Source organism: Strix aluco, chromosome 1, assembly GCF_031877795.1.
Source record: "Strix aluco isolate bStrAlu1 chromosome 1, bStrAlu1.hap1, whole genome shotgun sequence".
Classification (NCBI taxonomy): Eukaryota; Metazoa; Chordata; class Aves; order Strigiformes; family Strigidae; genus Strix; species Strix aluco.
In genome coordinates, this window is record NC_133931.1 from 25,019,204 (window position 1) to 25,038,424 (window position 19,221).

At 39.9% G+C, this 19,221-nt stretch overlaps 1 protein-coding gene across 1 annotated transcript in view; it reads right to left on the bottom strand.

Moving 5' to 3' along the window:
- Positions 1-113: 113 nt before the first annotated feature.
- The window catches only part of CPQ (carboxypeptidase Q), a 162,538-nt gene continuing 143,430 nt past the window's right edge, over positions 114-19,221 (bottom strand). Inside the window, exon 8 of the mRNA XM_074815439.1 lies at positions 114-597. Coding sequence (XP_074671540.1) covers positions 437-597 — 161 coding nt within the window. The 3' untranslated portion in view covers positions 114-436. The remainder of the gene's footprint in view (positions 598-19,221) is intronic.

Below are 19,221 nucleotides of genomic sequence, written 5' to 3' on the forward strand. Positions count from 1 at the left end.
TATTATCTTAAGAGAGTAAAAAGAAAGGGCTGTTTTATTAATAGTACATCATTCTAATGCACAGAGTAAAAGACAGAAAACAAGCCCATAAAAGTGTACACTAACTCAACACATTAGTAATTCTGACGCAGCAAATTTATTTGGTATAGTTTTCCTGCTGCACAGGATCACTTTGCATACAAAGAGGTACCATACCTTCATCAGAAATTTAAAAGGTACTTAAAAGAAGAAATTTTAAGTGAAAATCACAAATGGAAGGTATCAAAACAGCAAAAAGGAACAGGAATGTGTAGAGGAGCATGTGCTTTGAGGAAAACAGACATAATAATGCACAAAATCAGGGTGAAAAACAGAATTTCTCACAGCTGTAGACCACATGCATTAGTGGACTCACAATCTTTACTGAAGAACAGAAATCTTCTTTCTTGCTGTTTTATTACCTTGGCAACATCTCCTCCATGTCAGCAATTACATAGGAGACAACAGTCCAAACAGCAGCACAGAGATTCATCTGGTTTGGATCCTGAACTGTCATCGTGTCCCCTTGAGAATGATGAAACCAGAAGTATTTACTGAGGTCATCATGCAAGCTGGCACCTACAGAGAAAAATGGGCAATATTCCATTTTAAGAATACAAATATTTAAAGAACCATATAAACTTGAATCCATTCCTGGGCTGTTTATGATTAAATCCACATGCAACTGTATAAAGTTCCACATAATAACTGCACAGTGCTGTGGCATGTGCAGTTTGTAGGTTTTAAGTTAATTGATTTGAGTGAGCATGAGGCAGCAAAAATTCACACCGGGGAAAAGCTGACCTTCCCCTGGGAGTCTCATTTCCTCATCAACAGTATATATCCATTTTCCTCTAAGACTACCAGAGTCCAAGCAGGAAAATCCCTACAGTAACCCCACACGCAGCCGTGCTTCTTCCATTCTTCATCCCACTGTTGCGATGATGAGTTACGACTGAGTAATGGAATCTCTCCTTGCTGTTATTTGTCTTAGGGAATGCTTTGGAATTTGCTTCTGGTTTTGAGCCTCTGTTCATCACAAGGATGTGCTGTTTCAGAGCTGTTTTCCAGATAACCTGGGGTAACCCAGCTAGCCCTGGACTACATTACCCTCGCAATCAGGAGTCCTCATCAGCTGGGACAGAAGCAAGTTAGGTGAAACCACAGTTCTTTCCACTCAGGATCAACTGACTCCCTCTGGGGGCACACAAGCAGGGAAAGGACAACTCTTCCCCCAGTCAGGTGGGCTCAGGAAGCACAAATAATGCCACTGAGGCATCAGTCAAGGCCCCAAGGCAGACCAAAACCAAGAAGAGCAGGAGAAGCTGCCACCCCACTAGCTCTGCAGCAGAGACACCAGTAGGGATTTTCACCCTGGCCATTCTCTGCCTGATCCAGTCCCCACTGACCCACTCTGACCCCCTGTCCGCTTGCAATATCTTCTCTCCCAGTTCATTACCTCTGCCTCTTCTTCTCTGGTTTTATCAGCCTCCATCTGCTTTGTTTTAATCTCAAAACCCCTTCCATCATTAGCAGAATTCCACTCCAAATTTTGGAAATAAGTAAATGGGATATTTTCCCCCACCCTACTGATTCACTGCTTGCAATTCCTTTGTGTTGATTCCCGTGGCCTGCCCACTGATCAAGTCTAGGAGGTGCACAGCTCCCAGGGTAGGATCCACCTAACACAACAGGATCCCCTCCTCGCTTGGTCATCAGACCTAGAGAACAAGTACAGATGTGAATCCACAAGTAAGTGCTAGAGGCCCCAGGTGGAAACACAGACTGAGGCTACTCCTACCATGCCAACTAAGACAGAAAAACCCAGGATTGTTTGATTATAAAGATGATGTAAATAAATTATTCATATATTTATTTACACACAGTGGAAATCAGTCTCAGATGATGAGGGTTTTGATAAACTCATGTGTGCTCATAAGACTTACTGTTATGATTTTTCTTGGTTTCCTTGAGATGTCTGAAGCCTTTGAAGAGAATGAAAGCAAAATTTCTCACAGCATAACTGTACATTCGTATAATACATATCTTTTGATCACTCATATAGTCATTCAGGATAGAGTCCAGCTCTCACTGTGGTTAAGAGGCATGTTTCTATTGCTGTAATGGGGACTGACTTGAACTGCTTGTTTCACTGCTATTTTAGAGAGAAGGAATAGAAAGGTAATGCATTTTATAATTACATCCAAGATCCCTTCATAAAAGAGATGATATGCAGAAAGACCAAATGCTGTAGCATATGGTTATACGGTATTGTGATAGATTTCATTTTAAGAGGCTCTTCTTGCTCTTAAGAGACCTGTTTCCTTCTGACTGGAAGCAATGCAATCCCACAGAAGTCACTGTGCTGTTACAGGTTGCTGAATTATGTTCCAATAATTTCAGCACTGAATTTATGTCAACTCATATTCACTTTCAAAATTTGATTCTGAATTCTTTTAAATATATACAACCACAAAAGGGTTGAACAATGATAAATTCTTTAACTGATGGACTTCTGCACTACAGACACATTAAAAGTTAATCCACTGAGGCAAAACCATTACAATTTTTGACCACTTTTGTAAGACTCAAGACAAAAATTGGTTGCCTGGAATTTGTCATAGACATTTAACTAACCATGGTAACTATGGATTTACAGAGTAGCATTTTATCTCCATGAATGGAACTATAAAAATAGCCTTTGCTTTGTAATATTTAACTCCCTGAAATGCTGAAACAGAATTTTTTCTCTAAGTTGATTTTAAAAATCAGAAAATCACAGAATCACAGAATCATCTAGGTTGGAAAAGACCTTGAAGATCATCTAGTCCAACCATTAACCTAACACTGACAGCTCCCAACTACACCATATCCCTCAGCGCTATGTCAACCCGACTCTTAAACACCTCCAGGGATGGGGACTCCACCACTGCCCTGGGCAGCCCATTCCAACGCCTAACAACCTGTTCTGTAAAGAAATGCTTCCTAATATCCAGTCTAAACCTTCCCTGATGCAACTTGAGGCCATTACCTCTTGTCCTATCGCTTATTACTTGGTTAAAGAGACTCATCCCCAGCTCTCTTCAACTTCCTTTCAGGTAGTTGTAGAGGGCGATGAGGTCTCCCCTCAGCCTCCTCTTCTCTAGACTAAACAACCCCAGTTCCCTCAGCCGCTCCTCATAAGACATGTCCTCCAGACCCTTCAAATGATCTGACCTTGAATGTCTGTGAGTAGAGAGAATATCGAGGGGTTCCTAAACTGGCTGTGCTGTCACTTTCATGTCTTGGCTAGCTTTGAAGTCAGTGACCTGTAAACATCTTGTGAGACTAAGTAAAAGACCCTAAGAAAGCAGTTTTATCCTACGTAATTAAAAACAAAAGTGAAAATCCATGTTCTCGGCTTTGAGCACAAGAACAGTTTACAGCTGAGGGCCTCACGCAAGCCTCTAAACGTGAGATATCCTGGGGCGCAGATATGACTGCAAACAATTTTCATGTCTCCTGCACCAAACCTGAGACTCCTCCATGTTGATGTTAGTTGCCTGGAGATATTTATGGCTTCCAGAGGTCATCAGGCTGCAGCAAGACACTGAATAGTGTCCTTTCAGCAGTAAATGCACCCAGAACTGAGATCAACCCCTGCAGATGACCGTGAAGAGGGAAGCTCTGTGGGGCTCTGCGGACTGCAGTCATGTTGGGTTACCTAAATAAAGTCCATGGGATACTACAGCCCCTTTTCTAAAAAACTAACAGAAGAAGCAATGCTGTGAGCACAAGCAGACATCCTACAGAAGACAGGGGCAGAGAGAGAAGAATTCTGCATAACACTTCAAACAGTGAGGTTTCAAAGCATATCATCTGGCTGACTCTACTATATCCTCGACAGCCACTGAATTATTAACACTTATCAAACAAAATCTGCCTGAAAGCCAAACATGCCACTTCCAGAAGCTTGAAAGAAACTGGAAAAATTCACCTAGATTCAAGTTTTAAAACTCCAGTTGCTAACCATTTTGTTCTTTCACCTAAAATTGATCTAAGGGTTTTTTTGTTGTTATGATGTAACATTTCCCTCAGGAACAACAGTCAGTGACAAATGGAGGTTTATTTTTGCCAGCTACATAAGCTAGCAGTCAAATAAAACAGATGAGTAGCCATGTCTCATAGACCTATAAATTATTCACCCACCTCCATGTTAGCCACCTAGAAAGGGCATAGTACACAGCCTTACAAGAGTCTGAAAGGTCTAATTAATTACTTAAAAATCCACAGATGGGAAGTGTTACATAGATATGTATCACATTTATTTCTGATTTCCAGGTGGAACCAATACTCAACAGAAAAACAAGTGATGAGCTGGGTGCTTCACTGTCACATTTTATGCACTTTGATGCTTTCCTGTGTTTGCAGAGCAAGAACACCCATAAAGAAAAAAGGGATGTTTGCCAAACAACCCTCTTTAACTGTACTTTTTCAGTCTGTTCATGTTTACAGTGATGCAAATCACATGAGGAACACTGCTGGCTAATAAGGAAATCAGTGAGAAACTGCTTCTAGCTGGATGCAGTAGGTGTTGTGGCATGAAAATGGGGAATGTTAAAAACCGCTGCCAAAAGTGCTGTAGTTATTATCTGAATGTATCAAAAATACTGGAATTTAAAAACTGAAAATAATTAATCATTTACAGCTTCAGTAAGATAATATACAGATTATTCATAGTTCCGTTACAAAGTGGCAGGAAACCCTCTTTAGTACAGTGGAGCAGTTCAATTACCTTACGGCAGCTATCTAGTGCCACTTGTGATCCCCCAGGTGCCTGGTGGGACACATTGACATGGGTCTGATGGAGGGACCAGAGAAGATATATCTCACATTTGGAGCAGCTGCTGGGGCCAAGCAGTCCACTATTCAGTAGCACAATGTGTGTGTTTTGGGAACTTAAAGCAGGGTTCTCCTTGTCACAGTGAGGCACCACCTTACTTGCCCTTTGTGGGAAATAGTTGCATAAGTAGGGTCAGAGGCAAACACTCAGTAATGCCTCTAACTTCTAAGGCTGGGCTTTCTGGTTTCTTTGTTGTGGAGGTTGTGGGTTTTTATTTTGTTTTGGTTTTCTGCTTTCGACTCCTCCTGAGCTTGTTTCCTTATACTTGACCTATTAGTGAGTCTGCACGCTGAGCGGGCTGCAGATGAAACTGATTTTGTCCTCAGGTTATAGAGAAGGGCAGCACTTGCCAAACAGATCAACTTACTCCATAAATGTAATAATTTCAAAAACATGCACAACCAGCACATGCTCTTGTGTGATCAAATGCCCATTGAAAACCCAAATTGCAGTGGGGGCTTTGGGGTGATACTGGTGTCATCTGAGCTGACAAAATCATTAATCACAGGGGTACCCTTAGCACAGCAGGCAGGTGTCCTGTGATCAAATCCAGCTCCTAGGAAACATATTGATCCTAGGTACTGCACATCTGCTACACACAGTTCAACCAGTCTCTCAGATATAAATACCCCTTCTCCCTTTCCCAGGTGCTGCACGTTCTTTTAAGACTTGCCATCTTCCAAGCTTTGCCACCAAGAGCAATCATGAATCGATTCACTGTCGTGCAGTTGTGAGAAAAACAAGGCAACAGTATAAAATTGCACAAAAGCAGTCCATTGCTTTTTGTTTTATTAATGCGAATTACCAGAAGCAACAATCAAACATAACAACTGTTATCTGTCAACCTTTTGCTGCTACTGTTGCTGTCACTCTCTCCATTTGCCCTGTTTGTGATTTGCCTGAGGTACTGTCATGAGCCAACAGGACCTTGTTTCCTAGCCCCAAATGGTGGCTACCTCATGGAGCAGGAGTAGGATACGCCACCTCCTGTGCCACTGCACCGGGGGCACCATCTCCAGAAATGGCATCCTTTGTCTACCCATCTGGAGCTCCTTACTGGAGTCCAGCTCAGGGCCACTTAGATAATTAAGGGACTGGACCATCCTTCATATGAAGAAAGGCTGAGAGAGCTGGGGCTGTTCAGCCTGGAGAAGAGATCTTTATAAATACCAGATTGGAGGGAATGAAGAAGATGGAGTTGGGCTCTGCTCTGCAGTGCCCACTGACAGGATGAGAGACAATCACCACAAATCAAAACACATGAAATCACATCTGAACATCAGAACACACTGTTTTACTGAGAGGGTTGTCAAACACTGTGACAGGTTGCCCAGAGAGGCTGTGAAGTCTCCACTCTTTGACATAATTCAAAACCTGACTGGACATGGTCCTGGGCAACCTGCTGCAGCTGACCCTGCTTGAGCAGGGGGATTGGACTAGATGAGTTTAAGAGATGCCTGCCAACCTCAACCATTCTGTGGGACTCTCTAACCCATGGTGCCATTTCCTTGGCTCGTTCAGACAACTATTATAACTGACACACCATAAACAAATGCAATTCAAGCTCATTCATGTATTGAACTAATTTCATGAGTCTCCAGCTATTTCATACACAGTTTGATGCACTGCATAAGGCAGGTAAAAGCAGCTGCTTTGGTAATTGATACTGACAACATCTTTTCAGTAATCAGCTGTGTGAGAGTTTCTTGATGAAAATACACATACATGTTGAGGAATTCTGAAAAACATCCCATCCCTTCTAGCTTCTGATCTCAGCATGAAATGCACAATGTGAATATTAATTAGATGATGACCAGAATATTTACCTGCCTTACAACATGTCCACATTAAACACCAATTCTTCACACATTAATAAACTGTCTGCCACATTTTTTTCTTGACAACTTAAGAAAATGCAATGCTGCTATTGAGGTAAAAGGATAAATGGACCACAAAATAAATGATGAGCGTGTCAATGATGACCACTGCTTCTTGTCAATCAGCATCAGGCACTACTGCCTTCACTGCTGTGATCAGTCATCATTAGAATTAAACTCTATTGCTAGATATTTAAGCCTTAAAATTATTGTCATTAGTGCAAACAATGACTGGAAAATTAGTTATTGATTATCAGAATGCTTACAGAGGCAGTTTCCATAAAACACAGATATGTGCTTAGGGATATGGTGTAGTTGGGATCTGTCAGTGCTAGGTTAACGGTTGGACTAGATGATCTTCAAGGTCCTTTCCAACCTAGATGAGTCTGTGATTCTGTGATTCTATGTTCAATGGGGAAACCATATAGTAACTCCAGAATCTTTTTCGGTGTGTAATAATTTGCATTACATTCTTCCCTACATTTTCTTTCTTTTCTTATTTATATCCCACATAGCATTTAATTGCCAAAGGAAGCCAAACGTGAGTCTTGAAATCAGTACACGTTTGCTGTACAGCCCTATCAATGTCTTTCCACTTGTCTTTCCCTTCAAGTAGACTTCACAACTATTGTATGAAACTTTCAGATATGATGGGAAATTCCCCACTGTTTGTATAACTTCTCTTGGGTGTGCTGGGTCTTCAGTATTACAGTTAGATCTTCGGGATACTGACCTCTACATGTACATTGCCATATATAGTGAAGTTAATATGCTAATGAATTACAACAATGTGTAAAATCTTCAGGCTTTATTTTACAATAGTCCCTAGAGGAGCTGACAGAATTGCCACTCCACTATTTTACACAGTATATATACCTCTCCAGATAGAAAAGACTCCAGCTCAGAAGAACACACACTCTAAACAGACAAGAGGGACTGCAGGATAAGAGAGGCATGCAGAGATGAAATGGCACGTTTATTTTCTCACAGCAGCTCAGAAAGGAATAGATGCCAGACAACTGAGCCTAGGCCAGTGCCCTGTTGAGCAAGCTGTACTACCTCTTAACAGCGAAGTTGGAAATGCCTTAACAAAGGATATTTTGCCCAATGCTTCCAAAAGTTTACAAAGCTAAAAGAAAGGCTTTGCAAGCTAACGTGTTGCATCTTCCAAGTAAACTATGTGTTCGAGCTTCATCTCCCTGTCAAGACAAATCTCCATACTATCAAAGGTACTGCGTGTAGTAAGATGTCAAAACAAACACCTGATCATTTTTATTTCTGCAGTGATTTTCATGGCTACAAAAGGCAGATTCCTTCTTTCTTTTTCCATCTATTAAAGATTTTGTTTGTTTCCTGCTTTTTCCTTAAGAAACAAGAAAAACTCATTTACTTCATTATCAAGTTTATTCCAATCTCAGACCTTTTTAATGCCAATGACACTATTCAGGAATGTATTAAAAAACTACGGTGCCTTGGAAAAAGCAAGTCCTGATTAAATATATATGTCCTTTTCCTTTACATCGAGGACTTAAAAATAGGAAAAAAAGAGTCAAAGGAACACACCACAATATTCTATGCAGTTAAAAAATGCTAAGTACCAAGAAATCATAAATACTGAAGATAAGAGCATTCTCCTCCTCACACCAGAGTGCTAACTCAGCTTTGAGCTCCTACAAATCCTATGAAATGGGGGTGTTGGGGTACACATATGTCCATACAGTAACAGAATCAATAGCCTCTCACTTCTCATAGCTGGAGCATTGCTGGCCCAGACATTTTGAAAGGTCGAAACTGCAGGGAAGAGGTGGGAGACACATGATTTTTCCTTCAAATGATATCTTAAGTGGTCAGGAAGTAAAACTGCTGCAATACTAGTTCTGTTTGGGATGGGATGGCTGGAAGGCTCCACTGTGCCACAGCATCCCTGTTGCTGCAAATCCCGTGGAGTGCTTGGCTGCTTCTGCTAGGTGTTGCACAGATGTTTTGTGAGCTGCCCTCATTTAATCACAGTCTTCAGAACTATTACTGCAATGAAAACTCAATTATTGCAGACATGTATTGCATGTATTTTGGTGCACATATTAACCTCTTCTTTCATGGGATAACCTGTAGTTGATAGCTGGCTTTAATGTTAATTATTTCATTATCCATTTTTCAAGTAAGCAGAGGCAATGGAGAATGCTAATGCTGTTTAGTGGGGTGCTGACAGCATTAGTTCTCCTGTCATTTAGTCTCAAATGATGAAATTACAGGCTAAATTGCTTGAGTTTCATGGCTACAGACACTGGAATAGTTTCCAGTACAGAGCTTATAAATAACATCAGAAGCCCTGCTGTTTCACCTCCTGAGTCATTCTCTCAAAAGTCTTTAAAATTCATGATTCAAACAAGAAGGCAGAGGGAAAGCTTTCAGTTGGTTGTTTCAGTGGCTAATTAAATGAGACTACAGTGTAAGGGAGACAATATGAAGTGTGCATTATTTCTTGTTTTGCTTAATGCATCTGAGAATTAATCCTCTGGATACACTAAACAGACTAAATTACAGCTCAGGATTATCACAGTTACTTTTGCAATGCATTAACCTCTCACTCATTGTGGCAGAGGACCGGTGACAGCTGGGGAATCAATCTAAACTCACTTGAAATCCTGTGAAATGAGGTCTCAGGGAAGGAAGCAGTTCTACTCCATAGAGCACAGGTTGACTAGACTCTAAAATAATATCCTAAACAGCCCTTGACTGGAAAAAAACCCCAAAAACAAACAGATGAAGCTTCAACAGTAAAAGGCACTGGAAGCTTTTCCTCCACTCATCCACTCTCTGTCTTATATCAGCAAGGCTCTTTTTTAAAACAAAGAAAATAAAAGGGTGAGTCTTCCTAGCTGGCGCTGCCCAAACATGACCCCACGCTTGCAGGCTGGCTACCTGGGATGTAGGCCCACTAATCCCATTTTTGAACCTGTTTACACCTCTGCTCTCCACAGCTTCTTGTGGCAATGCACAGTGTGCCTGAGCATTTTATGTGGGCACACTACGGTTCTCACTTTGTGAGCTGTAGTAGAAGCACCCTGACTTTCTTTGTTCACCTTCTTCATACCATCAATGGCTTAATACACTTTTATCACATCCTAACTCAGCAGCTTTTTCCCAAGCTGAAGAGTCCTCCTTGTACAGAAACTATTTAATATCTCTGAGGATGCAGGCTGCTGGTGACTCTTCTCCCTTTTCTAATGGTGTTTCAGCATTCCTGAGATGAGAAGCCCAATACTGCCTGCAAACACCAGCATGTGAGTGGACTCGTGATGTGACTGTGGCATACTACAACACATTACCTATGAATGTTTTCTGTTTCTTCTCTCTTCCTTCCTCAACTGCACAAAACACTCTATTTTTTATCATCCCTGGGCATTGAGTTGACAATTTCAGACAATTATCCAGACAATAATTCCCAGATCATTCTTCTTGAAAATAACTCACATAGATCCTGTTGTCATGTATACATAGCACATATACTGCATTACTGCATTTATTGACACAAAAATGTCGCTGGCTGTTGTATTGCTTAGGCATTTTCTACTATAAGATTACTGTGACATTTTCACAGTCAGCATCAGTTTTGATATGAAATATTTGAAGTAGTCATCAGCAAACTTTGCCATTTTGCTATACTTGCTATTCATTCCCTTTGCAGCTAACCTGGAGTTTTGTGAACATCCAAAGTGCCAAAAAAAGGTGGTTGGGCAGCCTAATAAAGCCTTTCTCCATTATGAAGACTGACAATTTATTTCTACCTTCTTTTAATCAGGTATTACTCTGCAAGAGGAAAATACCTCTTATCTCACAGTAGCTTATTTCTCTAAAGGTCTTTGATCCAGGAGCTTTTGAAGACTCAACTGTACTTTGCTGACCAGATCCAGCTACAAAAATGGTTATAAACTCCCCTGAAAAGCCCTGCTAGATTGGTGAGGCATGACTTCCTCCTTCAAAAGCTACACGTACTCTTCCATTACTTTTGTATTTTCTGTCTTTGCAGCCCTTCTTTTGGCTCCATGACCACCCTGGTTCAGTGATTCACAGATCCCTATTTAGGGGATTTCCTACTTAGGGCATTTCAATTTAGAAGGGTTATATACCTGTATTAGATATCTGTATATGTATCTCTATATTCTGTATATTTTAATACAGTTTATTTAATTTGTGCTTTCTTTAAAATGAGGTATATGACTACATATATTGTGTAGAGACTGCTTAACAAAGTTGATAGCTTTAAAATTGGTTGTTGGATTTATAAATCCTTTACATTTTGCATTCTCTTTTAAACACCGTGTAAGAGGGATGAAAGTCATTGCAAAATCGGCAATTTTTCTAATTTAGAATTCTTTTTCATGTGTTTGTTTATGCCTCAGCTCAGCAAAGCAGTTAAAGTCTGAGTATGTGATTTATTTTAATGCCCTTAAGCATTAAATGTCACACATCAAGTGAAGACTGGGACCCATGTAAACCATCTTTCCCAACCAAATGCATTTCTGTATGTCTCTATATTCTCTGTATAACTGCATCATGTAGCTGATGTTATAAACTTGCTTAGAAACCCAAAATATTGAAGTCCTTTCTTCACCGTCCTCTGCTAGCCAAAGAGCTTTCTGATAATGCCCAGGGGTAGACCCTTGCTCCACCCTGTGCCAACAGCTTCCAAAACACCCCAGAAATTCGGTGGACACAGGCACCCGCTGGACCATTTGAAGGTCAGCTGTGGAGAGCAGGAACCATGAACATGACCCATGTATCAGGGTTTTGAGTAGCATTTCTGTCTGCAGTAACTGTTTTCATTCATTTACATTTTCAATCCGTTCAAGAAGCTTCATTGTATTTTACAATTAACAGAGCTATTTCCTAAGCCAAACCTGCAATCCAATTTAATGTGAGCCTTTAGGTCTGTTTTCCCAGAGGATGCTGGAGATTGAGAGGAAACATGGAAGCTTCCATTGAAGTTCCCTTCAGGCTTTAACCTCCCCACCTAGATACGAACACAACTGGATGTTCAATCACAAAGTTCCTCTAGGCCCTCCCCAACAAGTAGATGACTCCTAGAAATGCCAATATTCATAGGACTCAACTAAGCAGAGCTCTCTTCTGCCCATATGGTGAAAAAAACCTGTTAATGACCATTCTGGTGCTTAACTTGTTATGAAAAAAATAAATGGTCACTCTACTTTAAGTAAAACACATCCTAAACAAACTACAAGTCTGTTATATTTTATATCACACAAACAGCAACTGCATTTATACAACCACACCAACAAGATGAGCAATGGTTTTTACTGTCTCTTTACTGTCATACCCCATTGAGACTATAAAACTCTTCAAGGTCATGGTGGATTTTAGATGTAGGACCATTAGACAAGGCTGGAAGAATACTATGGCTACCACAATTAAATATCCTTCAAAATATCTGTGATTACTTTGATTAATGCATGCTTGAGTTTTAAACCAATGTAAGTTATTTCCTAATAAATGGTAGATGCTCCAGATACTGGTGATGAAATACCTCTTCTATTTGATCTACAAACCAGTGTATATTTAGCTAGTTCATTATTAATAGAAAAACAGAGAGGTACTTGAAACAAAGTTCAGATCTGATCTTATTGGAAGGTTCAGGGCTGTTCAGATCTGGAAGCTTTGAGTCATTTCTGGAACAAAGCTGAAGTAATTCTCCCCATTCTGGTCTACAGATCATGTTGTCCCACAGACTGTGAACACAAAGTATCAGGAAGGAAAATAAGCAATCCTAATGATTCAATCTTCTTAAGCAATAAATTGCATATTTTTGCCACAAAGCTGCAAAGAAACAACATATTTTAACAAAAAATAATTAAGGTACAGTGAAGACACCTGCTGCAACACTGTTGTCTGCAATCTCAGAATTTTTCTCCGGTTTAATGTTTCATGAAATTACATGGGGCCCCACGTGGAAAAAAAGGGGGAAATTAAAAGATTTCTGCCCTTTATGGCAGGGGAAGTACAGAAATTCCTCACACCTGCTATGATTCTGCAGTGTATCACTAACTGTAAGTGGGGTCTGGCTAATCCACACAGCAGAACTAATACTAGAAAAAGACAGAGTAAATAAAGCAATGTCCCTAACTAGCATGATTCTTCCAACTTGTAAATTTGAGTTGCTGTGATAGCCATTTTGCCACAGTGCAAACACAGTGACTTGTCAAACTGCAAATATATTGAGTGAAACAGAAGTCATGCAAGCTTAGAAAGAACACTAAGAGAAGCTGACAATTAATTTTAAGTTGAAAGGTTAACCTGCTTGCTTTCAGCGACAGAGCCTCAGTCCTACCAGTAAGTGCAAATAGCATTTGCCTTAAAGATAGTCTTACTGCTTCTCTGGATTACCATGCACAGAACATGCTTATTTCTTATAAATTTGAGGGGGTTTTGTTTTCATTCAAATTAAACCTATATGGGTGAAGGTCCCATTTAAAACATGGAAAGCAAAGACTGTTTGGGTGAAATTTTACAGAAGCAGAAGGCACCAGTGTGTCCAGCTATCCCAAATGCCAAGGCGTGAGCATAGCTTTCAAAATCCTCCTTCAGATGCCATGTGACTATCTCCATCACAATCATATTTTTACACAAATCAAGCATCAATACATATTTTTCACCATTCGGGAATAAAAATGTCCAAGGCCCCATATTAAATTATATGCTCATGTTGCTCAGCGCAGCTTTTACAGGTAATTTCATGAGCAGCTCCAAATGGCACAAAGTTTTACGTATGATTCAACAAATGCAGATAATTTGATAACAGTGACCAGACTCTATACAATACAAAGTAAACAAACCTCTATTAATTTAAACACTCCCTACCACACTTCTGATATACTGTGCCCATGCTAAAACTTAGAGCAGTGTTTACAGCTGTATAAATTGAAGCCATTTTGATTTGGATTTAGTCAAAGAAATCAAGCGCAAGCACCCTCTTGTAAAGCTTTTTATGGTGCTACATTCAAACACCATCTATGGACTAATCCAAAGGGGAAAAAGAGCCAATGATGATGACTGTTAGCAGGCTAGAGCAAGACTATTACCAAATTATTATAATTATTTTAATAGAAGCTAGAATTTAATACATTCCTTCAAAAAAAATCTTAATCTCTGCATTACTATGCTTGCCTTTTGTGGGAGAAAGACATGCTCCCCAAATGCAAGTTTTCATAACCAGAATCCCATCTGACAGTCACTCAAGGCATTAAACCCAGATTAGATGAATTTAGATCTCTATCCTCATCAACCTGCCTTCCCTTTGATTACCATACTAATACAGACTTCTCAAATCAATTAAAATATTTCCTATACTGTGTTCATCATTAAGAGAATCCTGAGAATATAGGGAAACCTTACAGTCTATCAAAAAGTTCAAAATACTCAGGTTTCATTGGAAAAGAGTAGATACGACCATTGGTTCCTTTCAAATGCATAAATTGAAGACTTTTTTTACACAGCAAACACATATATACATATACATATGCATATGCATATGCATATACATTTATATACACATATACATATATATACACATATACCAATCCACACATAATTTAAAACCTTTCAGGAGCCAAATGGGCACTTGCTAAATAGAACAGCATGCTATAAACTCAAAGGACTGCAATGACTACTCAGCCAACCCGGAATTAAAGGTCTTACCTAAAAATAACATCTGAATGAAAAATTTTTACACTCTGGCCAATATTTATTTTACTTTTACAACTTCACTTTACTTTTACATCCTCCCTTTAAAACTGACAGACATTTGATAGTAAAAAAAAAAAAAAGGATGATTTTTCTCTCTTTAAGATACATTGTTGCAAGATAGTCTTGCATGATTATTGGTGCAATAGTTTCCATTTCCCACTCCTACAAGGGCTGACACAGAAGAAGAAAAACTGGCAGGTCTCATTAGTCCTGGGGAGCCCAATCTTGGCCTTAGCTAGTATCAGATTCCTCAGAAGAGGTGAAAAGAAAGCACCACCTTTTCAGAAATGCAGCCATTGAAATCAGAATGCACTGAGTGAAGAAGAGAAAACTTTCCCGTCACATATTCTTTTCAGGGTCAAAAAATAGACAAGTGAGATTTTAAATAAGTAACTCATTCCAAGTAAGTACAGTCAAATTGTTCCCAGGCTGACAGACTGCCATCACGTCCCACTGCTGCCAGCAGGGTCCACAGCTGTGACTCCAAAGGTGGCTCTGGCTTTGGAAAAACACGGTGCAGCAGAGAAGGCAATAATAATTTACTTCAGTAATTAGATTCTGTCTTGTGCTGTGTATCGAGAGCCCAAGGCTTGTCTGGAATTAGACAAGGCACCCAGAGTGCCTTTACAGCTATCTATTTTAGTGAATGGAGCAGTCAAATATCCTCTTCTTGAAACAGCAGAAGAGCAATCACACTTTTTCCTGTCTAAATGAATTTAAAATGCACTGCAAATCAAAAAGAAAAAGAGAATGACTGGAGACAAGCAACAAAAGGCATGGAATAACACTATCCATGACAAGGATATGTATTCAATATTGGCTGATTTTTTGCTGCAGAAAGAATGCTCTACACCTAAAACAGGGAGGCAGATGTTTTCGCCCAGGTAAGCCACAAAGAGGGCTGAGAGAGGGGCCCAAGCCACGACTCGCACAGCTTGGAGAGGTGAAGCCGAGACACAGCTGGCTGGGGAGCACTGACACAAAACGTGGGCAAAGCAGCGATCCTACCCATTTCCACCGAGGCAGGTGAGTTGGCTTGGCAGGCGGGAGCTCTCGTGCTTCTTAAATTATTACAGGAATGTTTCTTAGCACTCTCTGAGCTCAGGCCCCAGGGACCACGTGCAGTCCCTTCCCTCTTGCTCTCTAATTAGAAACTTGAAGTCATTACTTGGGCCAAGGCATAGTGAAATGAAATTGTCACTAGGTTGAGTATCCTGAATGAAAAAGTTTTTAAAGATACAAAGATAATTTTCTCAAAAAACACTGCACCATGTCTCAAAATCATTTTACCATTAATAGATTTCCTGGCAGCTACTTGTCTGACTGAAAGAGAGGAGCTGCATGGAAAAGAAGAAAGCAAATGACATTTTTAACTGAGTGATGATCCCTTCTTTTCCCCAAGCATCCTGAAATAAAAGACATAAATGCAGAGCACTTGGAGGCTTCAACAGCATCCAATGCATGTGCTTTTAATTATGACTGCACATGAACATCTGCCCTAAAATCTAGCCAGCAGGTTTTGGTGGACAAGAAAAATACCCATAGTAATTAGGAACTAAAGAAAGAAAGAGTCAGGCAGACTAATTAACTTTCCTCAATGCTTCCCATTTAGCACATCTTAGGGATTTAAAATTAAAGACATATATAATTTGGGATATTTTCAAGATTAAGATGTCTAAAACTTGTCGATTAGTTTTAACTGCACAATGAAATCTGTTTCTTAGCTAGAAGTTTTAAGGGCTAAAATTATTCAGGCCAAGAAAACAAGCTGCTGCAGTGGAGTGTCGAAGCCCTGACATGTTCAGTCTGTGGTTCTCACACTCCAGCATGGCAAGAGAGCAAAAGCTGCCCTGTCAGACCCGATCTCCTTCGTGCTGCTGGGGGTTATGAGCTCAAGAGTAATGGTGGCTGGAGAGCTAATAACAATTTTCAAGGCTGGTAGTGGCACTTCTGTGCAAACAGCTTAGGAACCTCCCTAGTCCTTTTTCATGCAGAAAAAAAGCACCCCAGGAATTAATCTAGACTTTGCCAAAACCAGAGATTTTAGCTATTAGTGGCCACCTATTTCTGCAGCTTTCTGCGTTACAGGCTGTGAACAGACACAACAAAACAAGAATGCACTATGGCTTTTGTGAACCTGGTATAGACTGTGGATGCATACTGCAGTCTACAAGACTGCAGCTGCCTGTTTCTCCAGGGGCTGCTATTAATGCAAGGGACTGGGTCAGTCTCTGAGATGCACCAGTTAAAGCCCGAGTGCAAGAAAAACAATGCCTTCAGCAGTATTTTTCTAAAGACTTCTTTTGGTGACATCTGTAGCATGTACATGGGGCCTTAATTCTGTTCTGAAACATAAATGAAAGGACACTTAACTTTTTTTTTTTTTTTATTTCAAACCCATTCAGCTTATTTCAGAGTCTCTGTAATTTGGAAGTGAAGGGCTGCTGCTGCAACATCTCATCTGCTTGCAGATTCAGTTAGCATTTTCAAAGCACAGAACAAATTAATATGAAAGGAGTCAGTAACCATCATTGGTATCATTAATATTTCCTGCTTATCTCTGGCCTAAATCTGGAAACCAACTAAAAGATGCTTTAATTTGAGAGTAGCTAGTCTGGAAAGCCAAAAGCCTAAGACTCCACGCAGCTCTACCCCAGCCACTTCACCTACCCTCTCCTCTTTCTCTTCCCATCTGTGTTATGCTGCCTTTCAGCTCGGTCCAAATGCTGCAGTGGGAAGTCTTGGGCACCTGGCTGCAGGACGAGGGCCTTGGATTTATATTATACAGAGACAAAGGCTCAAAGGAAAGACTGCATCATATTTTACATCTAACACTTCAAATAACACACAGAACATTCCTGCATCTAAAAGGCCACTGACTGTAAAGAGTACTATGAGTCTGCTTACCCAGATCATTTAGCACTATTTAGACTATATGCAGATTAGCGCTACTTAGAACATAAGAACAGCTGAACTGGGAAAAAAACAAAGGTTCAGCAAGCCTGCTACCCCTTCTCTGGTAGCAGCCAATGTTGTGAGAAAGAATGGGAGAAACAGGGTCTCTTCCTTCAGTATACCTGTCCAGCCATCAACAGATTAAGGACTTTCTGAATAGGAATTTGCATTCATATCACTGTGTTGGACAGCCTTTGTTGGCCCTTTGTCCCATGCAGTAATCCCTCCTTTTTAAATTTATATTTGATCCTGGTCTCCAAAACATCTTGTGGTGCCGATTTCCTCCATGCAATTATCCATTGTCCAGAGAAGCGTGTCTTTTTGTCTTAAGTCTGTTCTCTGGTCAGTGTTGATGCTCTGATCCTCTGGTTATATTATAAAAGGGGAATTGTTATTCTCCATAACATAATAGAGTGCTATCTATAATGTAATACTATAGAGAACAACTATTCATCCTTTCTGTGCAGTTCGTAAGTCCCTCACATACTTTTCATTTTTCTTTTCAGAGATGATGATAGCTTTGTTGGTGGCTTCTATCTTAAGTCATGACAGGACAATCTGATAAAACCTAGCCTGGTTTGTTTCTGCATCAAATTCCAGAGAGTAGGTTGTACACTATAAAGATTGGTTTGCTTTGATTAAACTAATAATTTGTAACCCATATTATCTTGCTGCAGTAATACATAATGCAAAGAACTTAAATTTCATGGAATGCTTAAGACAGGCAGACAACGAAAGGCAGAGCTGGGAAAAGTTGGGCTTTTCATCTTGTAGCAAATGACACAATTCTGCTTTTCTCTTTTTCAAACTCAAATGAAAATAAAAGGCAACCCAAACTTTTTTCACAAAGTGAAATAAAACAGCAAAACCAAATACTCCAATCAGGCATATTTTCTTGACTTAATACATATGTAAAATAAAAACAATAAAAAATTAGTTTCTATCATTGTTCTAAATTTTAACTAAATGCTTATTCTTAGTGGAACTCACCATTCTATTATTTTCTATTCTAATTTTATCAAAACCGACATTTTTTATACAAATCAACATTTCTCATTATCTTTCTTTCCTTAAAGGCTTAAAGACGCTAATTTACCTAAAGAAACTACTTCTGCAATGCCAGGACATACACCTATGATCAATGCTTTTAATGTCAGGCACAAAAGCACTGTGATCTCCAGATGCTACCAGAATACAGTATGGTCTAGCACCTCAGTCTTTGTCCTCAGTATACATGATGGCTCCCTTTGAAATAACTTTCTGATGTTGTAAAACAAGTTCAAAGTTATGTTAATTGCTAAGGACACCAGAAGAGACAAAGAAAATGATTTATATTATAAGGTTGATCCAAACTGGATGGACAGTGTACTCAGGGAGTGAAGACTGGAAGGATGAACAGAGTGAGGCACCACAGGCATCTGAGGCTGTTTGGTATTTTCATTATAGACCAAAACGACGAAGTAGAGTCTTCCTACGCTAAGACATGACACTAACCAGGGACGTATAGCAGGGACACTGAAAGCACGATGAGATTTTGTTATCTTCACTATCATGATTCTTGAAAAAAACCCCCAGGATGATGATCAGTAGAGGCAAGTATAAACTACTACACCAAGAAAGGAAAAAATGAACTTCACATAAAAACCTGCTGCAAGCGGAAAGAAATAACCATGTCTCTATGTTCATAATGGGAAGAAAAGAGAGCACACTTAAATTGCAGCAGGAAAG